This window comes from Pseudomyrmex gracilis, unplaced genomic scaffold (assembly GCF_002006095.1).
Source record: "Pseudomyrmex gracilis isolate BER0280 unplaced genomic scaffold, ASM200609v1 scaffold_5, whole genome shotgun sequence".
In the NCBI taxonomy this organism is placed as follows: Eukaryota; Metazoa; Arthropoda; class Insecta; order Hymenoptera; family Formicidae; genus Pseudomyrmex; species Pseudomyrmex gracilis.
Genome location: NW_018020589.1, coordinates 912,626 through 932,284, shown reverse-complemented (window position 1 = coordinate 932,284; position 19,659 = coordinate 912,626). Strand labels below are relative to the sequence as shown.

Sequence of the window (19,659 nt, the reverse complement as noted above, 5' to 3'; positions counted from 1 at the left end):
CGGAACCTGATTTACTAGACGAGAGGAAACGAGATATCCAACTATCCAAATAGGAAAGCAAAGTCACACTTTTTTATGATAAATTACACGATTTAAGATATCGAAGAATTTAGGATGTAGAAGAATACAAAGAATCTATTTGATTTTTTTTCATGAATATAAATATCGCATATTGAATATAAATGTCGCCAAGAGACGATCGTCAACAAACTTCGATATCCAGAAAACGTCCATCGTCCTTGAGCTCGATCGCGATCGAAGAAAAACCCGTATAATTTTTTTCGAGATACTTAAACACCAATCTATTTCCATCACTACGGAGGAGAAATTACGAAGGATATGTGTCTGAGAGGAGTAACGGGAAAGCACGAAATGGCGTGCATCTAAAGCGCAATTTTTTCTCTTTCTATCTCGCTTGCTGTCATCAAAATGATCTAATGTCTCCGGTCTGATTTAGATCGGCGTAACATTATTGGCAACATAAGTTGGAAGCAATTTCGTTTATCGTTGTTACTGATCACAAAAAATCACAAAAAAAAAAAAAAAAAAAATCAAATAACTTGTGTTGTCAACAATATTGCGTTCGTTGTCTGAACAGCAGCTTAAATAATGCATTTTCTAGCGTGATTTGCGGACTTCTCCCGTTCACACGAGAGTCCTGGCAGTGTTGGCTCCTGTTAAGCGTACACTTGGTCAATTAAGTTCGCTGAATAGCAGTCGTTTTTTTCATGTACGAGAGTGTCGTTGAGTTAAAACAGCAAAAATAATATTTTATTTTATGAATATATTCATATATAATAATATTATATATAAATATATTATATATGAATATAGGCGATAAAAACATATTTACTAAAATATTGCAATCCAATGTTCCCGATAACTATCGCAATTTACAATAACATTAGAAACGAAATGACTTTTATTGTAACGTAAATTGCAAAAATTTTACGCACACATATATTTTCTCGCTTCATCGCCGTATAAAATTATTGCAACGAATAGAAAGTCGGCAACCAAAGGATAATTTCGTCCTTAACAAAGGACGGAAACGGTATGGATAATATTTAACCAAAGAAATTATTGGAGAGATTGTATAATGCAATAATTTGTGTTTTTTTTCCTTCAAGATTATTCTCGGAAAAATCAATACACACACATTAAACAGTGAAATAATGTCATTACAAGTTCCGAACACTCTCGTAATAAAAAGCGCGACGTTTATCCGTGACTAAAATCAAAATTGCATTAATTGCAAACTATAAAAAATCTTGCTGCAAAAGAAGCTTTCATGGAAGACTATCGGCGTCTAACGAAGGATTTTTTTTTTTTTTATGTAGCAGAGTGCATCATATCGTGCGCGGTCAGGGGAAGTAGTTCTCCTTCGACTGTCTCTTAATATCGCGCACCGTTCCTCTTCGGTTTCCGTCAGCGACTCGATATCTATATACCAACACGGTTACCTGTAATATCGACGCTCATGTATTACCATAATATTGTCACATCGACGAAAAAACTAATCCTTTCCAAAAATTTGACAACCTCGCCAATAAAACACGTTTATTGTTTTAATGAATGATCGTGATAACATTATGATAAGTACATGACCATCGACATTATCGATAAGTAACCGTGCCAGTACATATGAGTCGAATCTCGGGCTATTTGGACGGAGACCAAAGAAGAACGGCGCGCGGTACTAGAAGACGACGACCGGAGAAGAACTACCTCTCCTGATCGCGCCTGATATAGTGAATTCCACTATATATATAATATATAAGGGATACAAATTACATATCGCAAGAATACAACATTACAAATCAAAAAAGAGTTTAATCGGCAGTACTTACAGGCATCTTATACTTGAGATTGTTTTTTCTTTTTTTTTTACAATCGCATGTGTACCATGTATATCTCAATTTTTTTCTTGTTATTTTTTCACATTAACACTTTACTAAAAATCTATTAAGAGACTTTTTGTTTTTTTTTTTTTTTTACTGGCGGCGCTTATCGATCGAACGATAAAACCGAGTACTAATAAATGTAAAATAGATATTCGCCTCATTAGCGAGCGATAAGTAAAGTGTTAATAATAATACATAATACAAAAACGGATTGTACAATATAGAATTGTGTTTATATGCGCAAGGAATGACCGTAAATACTGCCCGAGTGCCGAATTGTAAATAAGACTTGGCATTATTTAATAACAGTCGGTTAAGGGTTGCGTTTTTCCTCACGTAATGCCGCAATCAATATTACATCGGCGGTTGGCATCGGTATCAAGCTTGATGAGGTCGTTATCGTCGTCGTTACTGTACACGCGAACGCCCACCACCCGGATAAGGTCGCGCAGTCTGAATCATAAAATTCTGTTATATCTTTTTTTTTTCTTTTTTTCCCCGTCCCGGAAAGAAGCACGATAAATAATTATCACAGTCTGAACTATACGTCTAATCCCTACTTGCGCCCTACTTTTGCGGTACACAGCTTACAATTATATATAGCTAATCTACGCATTTATACTCCAAATATTTCCAAAATATTCAGTCGGTCGCTACTCGTAAATATGTATATATGTATACGTACATATTAGTCTCAGGTATCGCACGTTTTTTCTCGATTACAGTTACTAAGGATGAGGAGAAATCTATGCCGTATATCACAACACATTATATTTAACAGTGAGACGAAACAAAAACAATCTTTTTGTCTTAATTTAAAAATTTATACATTTCCAACACTTTCAAGTTTTTTTTTTCAGCTTTGTCGTGGGAGGGGGGGAGAATAATTTTCAATCTAGAAGTCTGTATTGGAGAAAACACGTGCGTACACCCGCAACATCAGGTATACACGTTAAAAAAATGCAACGTTACAGCACGAGGGAGCCGCATTCTCTCACTCGTCTCTCGCGCTTGCGAAGAATGTACAAGTCGAAGAGATACATTATTTACAGCATCCATTTCGGGTCCCGACTGGAGTCCCCCACGTAGTAATAACGATTCAATCAATTTTTTTCTCTTTAATCTTTTTTTTTTCTTTGTACAAAAAAAGAAACATCGTCTCCTATTGGTCTGGTAATAAAATAGTACCTCAATGGGGACTCGACGCGCGCGGATCGTCTCTCGAACGGAGAGGGCTTTCCGGCTATACGAGTTCCTTGTTGCAAGATCAGGATTCGCGTTTTATTTTCTCTTTTCTTTCATCTTTGATGCACCAATATGGTGTACGGTTTTAAATACACTCAGGCTCTAAATAATATCTGGCCGAGTTTACCCGTTTTTGTCGAACGACAGCGTCGTCTGAATTCGTCTCGAAATCAAAAAATACCTGTTCATCATTTACAAAATCGGTTCGTGCTATTCAATTTGACATTGAATAGAGAACACATCAGTCGAACGAACGTATATGTTTAAAAAACGCCGTTGCAAGTCGTATTGCATTGCTCACTTAAAAAAAAAAAAAAAAAAAAAAGAGGCCAGTTATTAATTTCGTTCGATTAAAAAGATCCACGCCCAATAAACGCTTACGTATATCGAACTACGGTCATAACTTGCAGCACTTAAGTCGATCCCTAACATATACATTTGAATCTTAAACGCCATTATTCTAAAACCTTCGTCGTCAGACACACAATAACTTCCATCGTTTGAGAAACGCACGATAATTTTAAAGGACAGTCGCGAAAACGATGTTTCTCTTAACACGCTCGCGTTATCGTCGTTATCATCAATTCCCAGAGTTTAAGTAATCAATGACACAACGAAAACGCATTTGTCCTAACGCGTACTCGCATGCGTTTCACTCTTCCTCACTTCAGCAGTTTCCTTTCTCACTCTCGTCTCTTACGTTTTCTTTGCAATATTTTTGCGATGTTCTTTTACAATATTCAAATGACACAACGATCTCTCTTCCACGTTCTCTCTCTCAACTCTACTCGTCTCTCTTTTCCTTTCTAGAAAAAAAAAAAAAAATTAAAAAAAAGATAAAAAGGAAACGAAGCATTTCTTTCTTTCCGGTTTTCGCTTTGCTGGATCCCGCGGGTCGCCTTACTGTCAGGGTCTGACGAGAGGCTTACCTCCGTAAGGGGCGGGGTATTGTCCCGGCAAAAGGGGATAACCCACACCTAGTCCGACACCCACGTGGGTGTGATGATGTGTATGTACATGCCGCTGCGGCGGTGGCGATCTGTTGTCCTTGCCGAGGTTACCACCGCTGGCGTCCACTGCAGTTTGCTGCTGCTGCTGTTGCTGACTACCCGGCTGACCTTGTTGTTTACTAGACTGTTGTTGGGCCTGACCCGGTGGCGGACCCGGTCCTGCAACTGATGTAGGTGGACCGCTCGGAGGTCGGGCGGGAGTCGGACCTGCCGAGGACGGGCTTGCAGACGCCGCTGATGTTTTAGGTGTCGGCGACTTAAGCGCGCGTTCCTGCAACTCGTGGATCTTGTGCGCCGAATAATACTGATTAGCGTGATGCTGGAGCAGGTCCAACGCTTTGCCAGGCGGTCGACTGAGATCTTCCGGTGCGTGATACCTGGGCAATTGATGGAGATAGGGGTTACTCGAGTATGGTCCTACCAACATAGGACTGAGACCGCGATACATTGGATGACCCGGGTCGAACGGCAGCGCGCTATAGTGCTGCGGCTGCATGTAACTGGGGTGTATGTAAGCGTATTGCGAGGTAGGCGGCGGTGGCGGTCCCTGGGTCTCCATCGTCGGTTTCACGCCCTCTTGTTTGCTCTTGGAATCCTCACTCTTGCCAAGATCCTGTGGTTTTTCCTGTTTCGGCTGGTGCTTCGGACTCGGCGGTGGCGCCTTCGCCTGCTGGCTCTGCTTACTCGACTCTTCTTTTCTTCTTTGCTCGCCCGGATACAGGTAATACCTCCTGTCGTCTTGAACGGGTCCAGGCGGTGGTGGTGGCGGTGCCGCGCGCTGACTCTGCGAGCTGTGGTAAACATGGTATGGACTCATCTGACTCTTCATCTCAATACTTTCTTTGAGTATCTGATGGTTCTCATGCTGTTTATCCTTCAAACTCGGCTGTGGCTGCGGCTCCTGCTTGATCTTGGACTTTTGCTCATGCGGCTCTTGCTCCTGCGATTGCTGACTTTGTTGTTGTTGCTGCTGTTGTTGCGTTACCGGCTGCGGAGGCTGGTAGGGATAGCCCGGCGGCATGTAACCGCCATAACCGCCATAATAATGTGGCTGTTGCTGTGGCTGAGGCACTGGCTGACTCAGCTCTTTTTTTTCCTTCTCTGACACGACACTCTGCAAACTCGCCATCGAAGGCATCTGCGGTATGTTGAGCGGTTTGATGTCTTGCTTGGGCGTGAGGTCGCTCGGCTTTGATTCCACCACCGGTTTGCTCTCTGGTACGCTGGGCACAAGATAAGGCGGTGTGCCATAATACGAATACATACCGAAGTGCGTGGGCAGATGCGCGGGCGCGGTGGTCTTGTTGTCTTTGTTGTCTTGACTTTGCTTGATCTTGTCCGCCGGTTCGGCCTCGAGCACCGGTGCCGTGTCATCCGATATATCGGAGTAGGCCGGACTTTGCACGTCGTCACGCGCCGAGTCGACGATCGGCGCTTCCATTGGAGACGGATGCGGACTGCCGCCAGGTGACTTCCGCGATTTCTTCTTGTATCCCTGCGGTTTTGGAGTGCGCGTATCCGCGCTTGTTTTGTTTTTGTCCTGCTCCGGCATGAGCGCCGCCGTAGGCTTGACCTTGAACTGCGGCATCTTTGCAGCAGCGGCGTGCAAAGACACGGCGCTCGGATATTGTTGTAAATGCGACTGCACGCCCTGACCCGGATGACCCGGTGGCGGAGGTGCCGTTTGCAGAGCCGCTGCCGCTTGTTGCGACACCTGACTGGTGAGACTTTGCAGACCTGGATGCTGGCTGGTTAGGCTCTGCAAACTGGTCTGTTGCTGCTGCTGCAAACTGGACGGCTGCACATGAGCCTGCGCAGGCTGACCCAGTTGAGCCGACAAGGGATGCTGTACCGACTGCAGCTGATGTGCCGGCGGTAATTGTTGTTGAACAGATGACTGCAACTGCTGCTGTTGCTGCTGACTACCGACACTAGACTGTAGTTGTGATTGCGTCGGCTGGCCAACTTGTTGCAACGATTGTTGCGCCTGTTGCAAAAGCGGATTTTGCGTTTGATGCGACTGCTGCACCTGTGACGGCTGCGGCGGTTGTGGTATGTTGAGGGGTTGGGGAATATTCGTGCTCGGATGAGGCGAAGGCACGGGTCTTGGTGATTGACTCGGATGGGGACTTGGACTCTGGGGAGGATTCGATTGACCTAACGATGATTGATTCTGTTGTTGTGACTGCGGTTGCTGCTGTTGCTGCTGCTGTATAGACTGCGGCTGCCTAGACGAAGGCGCTGCAGAAGCAGGTGGTGCCGGCAGGTCATCTTGACCAAACCTCAACACACCCGGTTTCACGATACTCTTGTCCACGTGAACAGGCGTGGGTGGTTCTATACTAGGTGATGGTACACGTGGTGGAGGCGGTGGGGGTGGCGTTTCTGGTGGCAATCCCGCCGCTGGTGGACTCGCCGCTCTTACCGGTGTGCCCTCCGGTTTGTCTGCAGGCGATTTTACCGGCGTGGCCGGACTCGGCGCTTCGATGTTGCTTTCGTCGTTCTCCGACATGCTGGTGATACCCTCCTTTGTGTCCTCGTCATCGGCAGATCCGTGCGCGTGACTCTGATGATACTTGAGCCCGTTGATGTGTTTGTACTTCTTGCTACAATTCGGTTCGGGGCACTCAAGCAAAACAGGACTGGCAGGAGGCGAACCACTGGGAGGCGTGGGCGGTGGCGCTCGTTGTCGCTTGTTCTTCTCTTGCTCCTCTTCCGGACCGCGCGACTTCCGTTTGCCCGCCGGGTCTGGCCGAGGTGGCACAAATGCTGCCGAACTCGGACTGGCTGCAGGCGAACCTTGCGCACCCCGACGACCCTTGCCACCGTTACGCAGTTTGCTGTGCACGGAACTTCTCGTCTCCGTAAAGTTGCTCAGATCGCTGCCGGGCGTAGAACTCGCTGCTGCACGACCTCGCTTCCCACGGCCCTTTGGTGTTCGCGCGTCAAGATCACTGGTAGGAGAATCGCAAAAGCGAGGTGGAGCCCAATCGTGTAACGTGCAATCCAACAAGGTACCAACGTATGTCTTGCCTCTCCAAGTAATATTTACGACTAAGACACCTGTAATGGAAATAAGAAATATATTAGTGAAAGTCAGTAATGGAAAATACTTGTCGAGTTTTGTCAATGTTTCTTATATCGTTCACTTTTTGGAACTATCTTCGAGTTTTTGTATAAAATTGATTGAACAACACGAATTAAACCTATCAATTAAACATTTTAACTCGTACTCGTTGCGTGACAACGTGATGTTATGTTCACTGATGGAGATAATTGCTGTGCAATTTTTACCGATGATTACCACACGCGGAGTGATTTGAAGAAATATATAAACAAGAAAACAGAGAAACCAACGAAATCTCATAGCGGAACAAAGAAACGCATCTGTGCATCGTTTCGCTGACGAGACAGTAACGCGTAAAGCCGCGCGGTGAAAGAAAAACCGGTCCTAAAATATAGCGGTTCTAACCCTCGGGGAACCCCTCGAGCAGTTTCATCACGTAATAAGTCTCGTGGCAAACCTGACGAGCCAAATCGCGTTTCTTTTTCTCTATCTCTCTCACGTTTCTCCTCGGTTCTTGCGCGATCAGCGCTGCTAATTGAAAATATCTCGGTCCGCGCGTACGCCGCAAGAAAACGCGGCGTTTCGCAGGTGATCTCGACGATGATGCTGCAGGTGCTTCTCTCTTGGTCGCGTTGCTGAACTCCCGTGTTCTCGGCGTCGAGTGCGCGGTTAAATTGCTTTCGCGTTCGCGTAATGGCGAGAGTCGACTCGACATAAATCGAATCGTCTCTGCGGGATACCGGACTGGATTTAAATGTCAAAACATCCGCGGCAAAATGCAGGTTGCACGTGAAGTAAGTAGTAGTGTTGTGCGAAAAAGAAGAAATTCCGCGCAAATATATTTCTTGGAACGAACTTTAAAACGTTTTTCGTGTTCGATATAATTAAGAAGCATTTATCTAATATAAGAAAGAAGAATTTAAAAAGAGCAATTATTATTTTCTTTTACAAATGAATGGTAAACTAAAATAGTCTCTAAAATAGTCAACAAGCTGAAAACATATAATTTAAAATAAAGTCTCGTTCGAAAATAAAAACTGTTTTTACCGTCAACGATTTGAGAGATTTTCCGGTGTTTTGTCACTTAAATTACCTCTTGTCTCAAAAAGTATATATTGTCTTTCACAGGGAGTACGTTTATAAAAATAGAGATAGTCCCATTTCTCGAATGAAAATGTTGAAGATTGTCATTCGAAACGAGCTCGTCGTTTACATCTCTGAGTTATCATCGAGTGGACGAGATGTGAATCGGGGATTCGAAATAAAGGAGCGGTCCGATTCAAGAAGAGAATAAAAGCGGACACACAAAAAAGACAATAAAAACAGCGGAAGTTCCAAGGCGACCAAGTTCCTAAAAGCCACATGACATCATGTTTCTCTCTATCTGTCAGACGCATCTCTCTCTTTCTCTCTCTTTCCTCGTCTCGAGAAGTGAAACGAGATATCTCGTTGTTCCTTTTTTCACCCCGCGGCGCGATTCTCTCATCCTCTCAATCCCTTTTTCTCACTCTCTCTTTCTCACCACGCGGTGGAAACCTCGAGGCATCTCGGTTGATTGAGTCGTCCCCTCGCGCGCGTCGACGTCATTCCCATTTACCGCGAAAGATAAACGTATGGGCGAGCACCGAGGGATGATGATAAATCCACGCATCTCACCCTCGTCGTGCGCCTTTTCATACCGTTCGTTTCCGAGTCTCGTTTCCTCTCTCGTTCCTGCGCTACTTCTTTTTTTTTTTTTTTTTTTTTTACATGAACCCCGACCAACGAACGAGTACAGAGTAAGTGACTAATTAGTCGCTAATAACTCAGAGAGACGTTGGACACACGGCTTCACGTCGATAAACGTTTCCCTTTGAACGAGAAGAAACTAAAAAGCTAAAAGAGCGAGAGAGAAAGAGAGAGAGAAAGAGCAAAGCAATTTTTACTCGCGCGCGAATATTGCATACAATTCATTTTACTGAAAAGTATAAGAGGATACAACGTTCTTGCAGCAAAGGACAATATTTTTACGAAGTATTTTCTCTTGAATTTGCAAAACATCACATTTTATATTCGTTGTTGCGTTCTTTTGAAATTAAATAAAAACACAAATAATCTGACAATCTCGCGGTTGCCGTGGCAGCTGGCCGCGAAGTCAAATCCAGTATTATTCGTCGTTCGCATTATAAGAAATATAGAGAACTGTGTGGCGGGGCTGCTCCGCCTCGGGTTTCCTCTTCGTGAGGCGGACGGACGATAAAAGAGCCGTTTTCCGAAGAGCGGGAGATTTGCGGTCACGGTCGAAAGAAACCAAGGGCCTTGCCGGACGAGGAAGAAAAGCTTCGTCGTAAAGTTACGAGCTGATAGTTCTTGGCGGATACTCTCGTGCAATGTCTCTCTTGGCTCTACGTCGTCATAACAGCTGTCGCGCGAAATCATCGTTCGTTGCCACACTCACCCTTCGTGCGACAACACGATCGCGATCGAGAACACCACTTCTTCTATACCGAGGGATGGCTTTCGGGACGAGTTTCTCCTCGGACTAAAAGCTCGTCACGGAAATCTCTCGTGAGACTCAAAGATGTTTTGTTGTTTATTTGACATGTCGAAGAAAACATCATGTTTCAAAAGTGTATATACTACGTTCAGTGTCTATCATGACTTTATGATAAGAAAGAAGCAATTCTGTAACGATATACACCTCCTGATCTACGAGATAATGTTCTGTGAAATATGTCACTTTTTTAACAAATATAAATTTTCATCAACATGAACGATTATCTTAATTTAACAAAAACATTTTTTTGCAAAAAAAAAAGAATAATTATATTTAAATTTTTATTTCTGTGTTAGAATTTTTTTCAAATGATATTAGAAATAATTCCGACTTGTGCGGTTAATAATTCTTGCGGGATGCGGTCGGAGAGAGATGATATTCCCGACGATATCGCGCTCGATAAATTCCACAGAGCGGAGCGATGCAGCTGCCAGGCGAAACGTGAAATCACAGAGCAGCGTTATTTGTCCTCCACCGAATGGCGGTCGCCCGTGGCGTCCAGAGACAACATCGACCAAGATCAGTCTGGAAATAAGTGGATTTCCTTTCGACTTGAGAGCTCGCAGTCGCGACGAAGAAGGTCTTTCAGAAACGAGCTGTATTCAAGAGTCTAGAAACCATATTTTTTTTTTCTCCCCGGTGCGTTATTTCACGTTCAGTTTGTTAAGAAAATTCCATGCAATTTACTGATTCTACCGCGATATCAAAAAAAAATAAAAATAAAAATAAAATCTAATAAATCATTATGCTTCAATTTTGTTTGTTTTATGTTTCGACACGCCCATCTTTTCTTTGCTATTTATTTCGTCGCATTTTAATGGACTGTTTTAAGAGATTTAAAAAATGTAAAAAATTAATTTTTTGTACAGAAAAAGTAAACTAAGAATTCAGTTGCAAATCCATTTCTAGTAATGCTTTCCAATCGAATTTCTCGGTAAAACCGGTAGGAAGCGACACTCACTGGAGACAAGAAGAGCAGGCTAGAAAGAGAACGAGGAGAAGGAGGCACAAGAAGGAGCATGAGCAGGATTCCATCGAGGTGGAGCGAGAGATGTTTCGAAGATCGATAACAAGCTGTAGAGAGAGAGAGAGAGAGATTCCTCTCTGCCTGTTTGCCTCTCGTTCTTCCTTTCCCGTCTCTTCCTCCTTTGCCCCGTCACGTCTCCGATAAGCATCCTTTCATCAACGTCTCTGTGATCCGACTAAACTACTCTGACATCGACAAAACCAGGTCCGATGGGAGATAGACGCCTTTACGATACACACCTCGCTCACGGGAATACGCGCGCGATTGTGTTGGTGGCCGTTCGTGTAGCTTTCACAATCTCGCGTAATGCTCCTTGGTACAAGATGTTTCAGATCGTGTTCATGATACCATAAAGATCAGAGTCTTAAACACACGGTTTCAAATTTCTCGACAAAGTGACTTTTCTGCTCTTTACCTCTCTCTCTCTCTCTCTCTCCGTCTGATCAAGCGAATGAAAATAAAATACAAATTTAATTTCGCAAAAATTATGTAATTTTTTTATGCATCTTTGTGCGCGCGCGCGCGCGCGCACATTAATTATACATGATATTAATTATAAGCACATTAGTTTAAGAGGATAACGTACTTTACTTCCATCGCACATTTTATTTTATATTTTACAAACAGATAAAATTTTGACATCGACACCTCGAGAAGCAGAAGCTTGAATATTTGACTTGCGATACGTGGCGAACGGGGTACGTATCTGTATAATCCGAGCGCGCCATATGTAACCGAGGCGCGTGTTATTGCGATACGGGTTATCGGCGGTTTAAGTACTTCTGTCGGCCGATTCAGCCGGTCATTAGTTACACGCGCACGCACGCATAATTACACACTCGCGCGTATGACATTTATTGCCGGAGATTAACCTGTTAGCTTCGTGGAATTATTAATGCGCCGCGTTTATAAAGCGAAGAGATGCAAATCGGGACCGATTGCGAGCGACGCGAGAAGTTGTCGTCACCACCGCCGCCGCCGCCGCCGCCGCCAACATCGCCGCGCGCGTGCAAGATACCACTCGTTCTCTCCGTCGTCGTTCGAAACCGCGTTTGCTTATCCACGCGTATCGAATACCTTACGTAATTGACGTTGCTCGCGTGCAAGCTAAAGAAATTGCTCTTCCCCTCCCTCTTCTACCTTGTCTCTTAATCGCCCGCTTCCCGGGAAAATTTCTCCTCGGGCGGAGGTAGTAGCTTAACGTGTCTATTATAAGAAGCAGATTGACGACGTGTCTCGTTAAGCGGAGTAATGCAGGTTCAAGATAACGACTCTCCTCCCGGCTGAAGAGAAAAAGATACTAATCGCAAAGAGACAAAATGTTAATTCTTCGGTAATTCCGAATGCGTGCTCAATTGCAAGTAGAACTTTGAGCTTTTCAATTTTTACCACATCTCGTCATTCAAAGATTGTTTTTTTTCTCAGGAAATCGTATTTTTGTGTTATTCGCATTATGTTGTCTTTTACGAAGATTTTCTTGTTGCGATATAATTAAAAACGTTACTAAAAAATGTAATGATAAGATCGCGACGACGCGGACGCGCGAGAAGTCGCGGAAGAAGCGGAAGCGGGAGAGCAGATGAATTTTTGCTATAAAGTAAGGCGGCGCGAAGAGGCAGCAGCCGCGAAACCAGAACAGACGTGCCCGAGATTCCGCCGCAGTTTTATTTCTCTCGTCGACATAACACAGTACTACTCTCTCTTTCTTGTCTTTTTCTTACGTCTCTCGCCGGGAAGAGAAGAATCAAAGAGATCGGTGAGGAAAGGAGTAACGAGGAGATGAAAATGAAGTGAAAGAGGACGAAGCTAGCCGAGCAGAACGAAAAAGACAGAGAACGCGAGTGTTGAAAGAGAGAAAGAGGAAGTGCGAAGGGCGAGGGAAGAGTTATTGGGAATGAGAGAAGAAGAAGAAGAAGAAGAAGAAGAGACGCGCGAAGAAGGAGCAACATAGCAGCAGGATATCAGAGGCAAACGCGACGAAAGTAATAAAACTCGTACGGATGGCAACCTCGGACAGATTGGTCGGCCATTTAATTGGGAATTCGACGAATTTATAGACTTCTTAATCTGCTATTATAGACGGCCATTAGGAACTCCCTTCTGTGCGTTTAGCTTCGTCTCTCGTATCGAGTTTGTTCTCCCCATATAGAACAAAGCATGAAAAACAGTATCACAGACGCGTTTAAAATATCGATAACGTGTTGAATGAAGCAATTTTGATTTTATTGATTTTATTATTTAATTTTGTTTTGTAAAAATATAACTTTTCTTTATTGTTAGGAAAATCTTTACACAACAACACAGACAAATAGAGAAAGAGCGAGAGAGAGAGAGAGAGAGAGAGAGAGAGTGTGTGTGTGTGTGTGTGTGTGTGTGTGTGAGAACACGTGTTTCTGTTTGCGGAAAACTTTGGCAACTCATTTCTCAGTTTTGACATGGAAGCTTTTGGTTCCTTTCAAGTGATGGTCGTTCATTTATCCTTGCTTCGCGAGGGAATCCAGCGGTGAAGAAACAGCTACTCGCTTCGTCTTGCGAGGGAACGACGGTAAAGTAGACCTTTGGTTGCAATGAAGGAGAGAAGAGAACCGCAGAGAGTAATGGACAGAGGAAAAACGACTCCGAACAGAGAGAGAGAGAGAGAAAGAGAGACGGAAAAAGGTGAGTGGAAGAGAGCAGCCGGGGAGTCACGATGTAGTTTTAACCCGACGACAACCACGACTGCGGCATTACATATAATACCTGTCTGACAAGCTACCTTACTCGTGTTGTGTCAGGCTGTGAGCCAGGTGTAAGTGCAAGTGTGTATATACACGTATGTATGAACGAAAAGCTCGCTTTAGTGTGCGTGCGCCAAGCTCGCCGCTCGACATGCACGAGGTATACAGCGCGATTGTGTGCGCGTCGTATGTGAATTCGCTCTGCTACAGAATTCAAAGTATAATGAATGTAATTTTTCCTATTTATAAACCTTACAACGTATCATTTATGTTTCATTTCATTTGATTCTATTTCTCTCTCGCTCTCTCTATCTATCTATCTCTTTTGCAATATTTGACGCACATGCTTTGAAAAAAGAAAAAATAAATTCGAAGGTAACTTCAGAAAAATGCGAATGTTCGTCATGTGAAGTAGGAGTGATAATTTCGAAGCTGTCCTGTACGTTCAAACATGAACTGTGTAGAATTCACATTTGTATTCATGAGCACGTATTATGCGCGGCCGTCACGTTTTGTCACGAATGTCAACGAAGCATCGAGCGAGCGAGCGAGCGAGCGAGCGCGAATAGGTATATACGTCGCGTGTGTTCGTGCTGACGTGCGGCTTTCTTTGTAATTTCCGCAGATCGCCGTATTACAACGGAATCGTTGTCGAAGCATGCGACGATAAGAGTTCGGGGAGTTTCCCCTCGAGGGAGAGACTGTCTATTAGCAAAATTGGAATTAATTATGCTCGTCCGCGGTGGAATTAATTATTTGCCGCGGCGTACCCCCGGCAAGGTTTGTTATTTTAATTTCGCTCCGCATCGATTTTATCTCGCGTGCGAGTCAAGAGCGCGCATTATATTTATTATATTGTATCGCGTATTAAAGACGTACGGAGTGAGAAACAAAAAAGCAGTTGAGAATTTTCAGACGATATAACAGTCGTTGAGCGATAAAAATACAAGGAAAAAGGAAATTGCGAGCAACGCAACACGACCGCGAAATCTCTTATGTATGCGGCAAAAAAAAAAAGAAAAAAAAAAAAACAATGGAAAATTAAAACAATTGCTAAGTCATAACTATTCGATGTCATGACGTGTGATTATTTTTACTTCGCACCTTCGTCGTTAACTTGCTCAGAATTGATTAAAAGCGTTTTTCCTTATTCTTCAAAAAAAGAGTCAAATCAAAGAATAAAGTGAATAAGCTTGCAGAAATTGCATCGATTAAAGCTGTTCGCAACGCGCACTGAAGACTCTTAAATATTTAAATAGTTTCTTTAGTATCTCTGTTCTCTACGCGCAGAGCAACTAGTTACGCGTCTCGCTTAAGTTGTTCGAAATCAGCTATTCAGCATATATAGAGACGCGTACAAGTCGTGAAACAACGTCGCGTAACAACTGGTATAAGCTTTACGGAACATATGCCACGAGCAAACACATACAAGAGAGCTTAAGCCCGTATAAATTAATCTGCATTACACATAGAGCAAACGCGATCGTTATCGAGTTACCGCTATTTTAACCGTCAAAATGGTCTTAAGCTCACAAATAATTCAATTACGTAGCTGATCGCGCTTATTCTAATTACACTGATAACCGCGGCTAACATACATCGATAATGAGAACAATCGACGGCGCAACGACGATGCGATAAACTAAATCCAGCAGTTCTGCGACGACCAGTCTCTCGTAAAAGTGTATTCTCTTTCTCTTTCTCTCTCTCTCTCTCTCTCTCTCTCTCTCTCTCTCTCTCTCTCTCTCTCTCTTTAAATATACTTATTCTTTTGCAAAAAAAAGCGGAATAAAGTGTGCAACAATAATAAATAAAAATAAATAAAAGCTACTACATTATATCATTACGATTGTGCAGCCGACTAAAAAGCGATTCCGTAACGTAATAATAAAGTCGCGCTTTTATTTATCTGACTTTTCCACTCGGCGGAGTATCGGGCGGATATTTATAACCCCGAATCGCTTGAGCAGCAGCAAGATCGATCGAGTGCTATTCCTATTACACTCGTGCTCACCGAATGTTTACTCGGGACAAACGATTGATTGATCATCGCGGTGCTAGTTATTTTCAGTAGACGATGCGACTTTTTTACTCGACCGATGTTGCAACGTGACAACCGCAATTATTTATTTTTCAGTGCGGTTAACCAATAATTAAAACAACACGCTTAATACAGAATTGAGAGAGAGAAAGAGAGAGAGAGAGAGAAAAAAACATGTTTGGTAAAATCCGTCGCACAATTTAACTATCACAAAAACTTGAAGCAATAAATCTACGATTTCAAAAAGAAAAATATGTATTGATTAAAGTTCGCTTGAGAAGTTGGTTGACGAAAAAAAATTTGTACTTTTATTCCCGATCGTGTCAAAAAAAAAAAAAAAGTTGTTCCATTAGTAATCTGTCCATCTTGTGAGTCTTCGTCGCGAAAATGTCGACTCGTCTGGAATTCATTAATTATTATACATCACGTTATTTGTGTTATTTACATTAAACAATTTATTATACATTATTTATACTTCGTTACGGAGTTCTTCGTTTAGCCGTTTGTCATGCTTTTCTACGACAGATGTCACACGCATGTACATTTGTATCTCACTGTGATTCAGGACGTATGAAAATCACACAGGAACAGCTAATGTAAGTAGAAAGTATTGACAAAGAAAAAAAAACATGTATTTCACACGTATATAATCGAGGAAAAATAATACTTCTTTTCTCTTCTAAAAAGCTGTGCAAATTGTATCGTTTATCGTTTGTCGTTTTATCGCAACATCACGGAAATAATCGCAATGCAAGCAAAACTCGCTTTTCCGTAGTGTTTTTTCGTTTAAACGCGCATTAAAGGTAAACATTAGCCTATAGCGACACTTAGCATTATCTACTATCTCGGAAAAAAAAAAAAAAATACATTGCACACAAAGTGGCCAGCGAAAGCGGTTGCATCAATCGATAAAAAATGCGCTTATACAGTGTATCTCTCTGCAATTTTGTCGCAATAACAACGCCGGCTCTATGTGTGCGTTGTCATTAGTTGTATTACTGTTATTCAGCGGATTGCAAAAATTCAATAAATCAATAAAGCGCGGCGCGCGACCTTGTATACTCTCGAAAAAAGAACTTGCTGCTAAACAAAAACGAACAGAAAAGCAAAGAACTTGGCTGAATCATTAACAGCTTTTAAAATTCGCATTTTCCTTCGCATTCATTTCACTGACATTTAACAGGTCCTTCACTTTTTAAGCCTGTTAAAAACGGACGTATCGTTAATTCAATATCCATGAGAGAGTTTGAGGATGTATATCTCAAGTATACATTTCCTTATCGGTCAAATGGTAAAAAATAGGTTTGAACTACCGCTCGATAATTGGCACATCAAGAGAGTCACAAGAAATCTTTCATAATAAATAATATAAGTGACCAATTTAATGAAAAACAAATATCCTCCGATTCAGATCGCGCATTGTCTGCGTTAATAATCGACTAATTCGGGTACGAATATGCAATTACCACCGTATAGTTCAATAAGTTTTGCTAAGACATTTAATGAGCTTTCGATTGACAAGCGCTCTTTAGCGAGCCGTTTGTTTTTAAGACAGCCGATCGATTGAGAGGATAGTTGCAAACTTTACACGTCATCATAGTCCTTATATTACCTCCTTCCGTCTCGTGCCACACAATGCCTTCGAGAGTGACGGAGGTGCCGGGCTCGCAGGGTCCCAAACATTCTGGCTCCGTAATAGTCCCTACGCTGGTCCCAGTACACGCGTCTGCCAAATCCTATAACACAAAGTTCATCGATGAGCGAAGACCGAGACGCGATCGATACGCGATGCTCGAAAATGGGGTACAAAATGAGCGATATTAAATTACACACACACACACGCGCGCACGCACACGCACATACACATCGAGCACGACTATATGTAAAATACCGGTGAATATACGCCGCATTGAAGAGCAGCTGTAAGTCGATTAGATTTCAAAGTAATTAGCGAGAGATGTTTGCCAAAATGTTAATGTGCTCCGTCGGTTGTGGTAATTTTCGCGGCTCGATGCAAGCGAATTTTCATTCTGGCAAACAAATTTTCATTTTGGAAAACAACATTGGCGCGCGGCTGGCGCTTTGAGGGCAATTAGCGGTACGCCCCGCATAATTAACGCGCTAATTAGCGAAGCAATTTCACGTAATACACGCGTAACTTTTTCGCGTGTCGAAACATCAACGGCCGCACACAGCCGTTTCCGCCGGATTTTTCATTTATTCGCGAGATGTAAATGTCACCGACGTCACAATCTGTTGTTTCACAGTATTAATACAAAACGTCTTTCACACAAAGCGTATTTATTATTTATGCAAACCCGCGTGCAGTTGCTGCTCTTTTGAGATCGTTTCTCAATGACAAAAAAATCTCTTCGCAAACACGAAAATGAGAGAACAAAACCCTCGCGTGTTTTATTGACATTCGAATCAACACATCAAAGCTGTTCTCTTCTTATTATGTTAGATAAATTTTATTTGCATTTATATGCCATATGTCATAAATAATGCAAGTTAACGTTTAGAGAACGCCGAAACGTGAATTTATTGGTGTGTTATCGCTTGACCGGCATTTTGTCACGGGGGGGTTAAAATTTGTGTCGGAAACGCATTCACGCGCGGATCGAATGCATTGAATTGTGAATAATAATCGGAGGAAAAATAAGAGCAACAACGCGCGCGCGCTTGTGTGTAAAATAATAAATTCTCAATAAGCTCACGAGATTTTGTCGCGCTTATTTTCTTCTTTTTGACAAACGTATATAAAAATGTCACACGTTGACATCCCATTAATTTGAGATTAATTTGATTTTTCTTTATGTCGTATATATCAATATATATATATATATATATATATCGTTTTTATATGTGTACTTTATTTTATATAAATGTTTTTTTTTACTATCACAAATTTGAAAGAAATCAACTTCGGTAAAGAACATCTTATTATTAAATCTGTGTCTCGAGAACTGAAACTCGCGAGAATTTCGCTCTCGCGTGTCTCTACAGTTTTGTTTTGAAAGAACCGACTTCAACTTTTGTGGCCGAGAAGGCCGTAGCTCATGAAAGCAAGGACGGCAATTTCGGGATGTGCCGTGTAAAAGGATAAGAACGCTGGATGCAAAAACGCGAAGAGAAACGCGCACGACCGACTGTCGGGTCCCGAGATTACAATGGTAGTTTGAAATGCAAATCGCGGAGTTTATGCTCGGTTTCCATAATTACAGAAGCGGCGCGCGCGCGCGTTAGCTCTCTCATAACGTACAATGCACGCGGACCGACGTAATCGTAGTATTGTTCTGGCGCGAAACTATTTCGTCGTGTTACGACGACGAAGACCAGGACGACGACGACGACGACGACGACGACGAGTCAGCGATGCGAAAGGACAGTCGTGAAACGCGAGATGTGACAGCTCGCGAGAGGAAGAAAATACACTGGAGCGTTGCCAACAAGTTTCGCGCAGCTTGCTCGCGCTTGTCGCGCGGAGACGATAAAAACAAAAAATGAAGAACGAAACGACATCATGTCGCTACTTAACGTGTATCAGCGCGCGTAAACGCAGAAAACAACGCTTACCGAAGCATCGATACCGACAAGTACTTCTCGCACGTATGAGAGATATTGCACAGAACGTCAAATAAACATAAACAAAAATATTTTCACATTGGATCTATAATTTAAAAATATTAAATTTTATATTGTAATTATTGTTTTTAACGTTTCTCGGATCTTCCTATTAGTTTATTAAAGTTTATTTAATCGCATTCAGCGCATAGATATATCACAACGGTGATTCATTCAAGCAATTTACCAGTTTAACTCTTGTTTCGCGATCTAACAAATTTCCTACTTTACATACTCGTCAATTATTCGGCGCTTTAATTTTGCAACGTCATAGCGAGACGAATAAAGTCATTTTGCTTCGAATATGGAATTCTTTTGAGGAACAGTTTGCGAGGAGGAGGAGGAGGAGGAGATCGTTGCGATGCACAGAGGACGCGCAAAGAAGTGGAAGGAAGAGGAAGCACCGTGTCACGCGCGGTGACACTCATAAAGACACACGCGAAAATCGTCGTGTAAAAAAGTATGCAAAACGATTGCGCGCACGGCAA

At 42.7% G+C, this 19,659-nt stretch overlaps 1 protein-coding gene across 4 annotated transcripts in view; it reads right to left on the bottom strand.

The window, feature by feature from the left end:
* The window catches only part of LOC109857233 (zinc finger protein 608), a 139,084-nt gene that overhangs the window by 396 nt on the left and 119,029 nt on the right, over positions 1-19,659 (bottom strand). For 3 of the 4 annotated variants that reach the window (XM_020433394.1, XM_020433387.1, XM_020433377.1), the window contains exons 4-5: positions 17,160-17,283; positions 840-7,222 (exon numbers count right to left, since the gene is read on the bottom strand). In XM_020433394.1, coding sequence (XP_020288983.1) covers positions 4,056-7,222; positions 17,160-17,283 — 3,291 coding nt within the window. In that variant the 3' untranslated portion in view covers positions 840-4,055. Of the gene's footprint in view, positions 1-839; positions 7,223-17,159; positions 17,284-19,659 lie in introns of those variants that run through there. The other variant, XM_020433399.1, reaches the window with a different exon arrangement.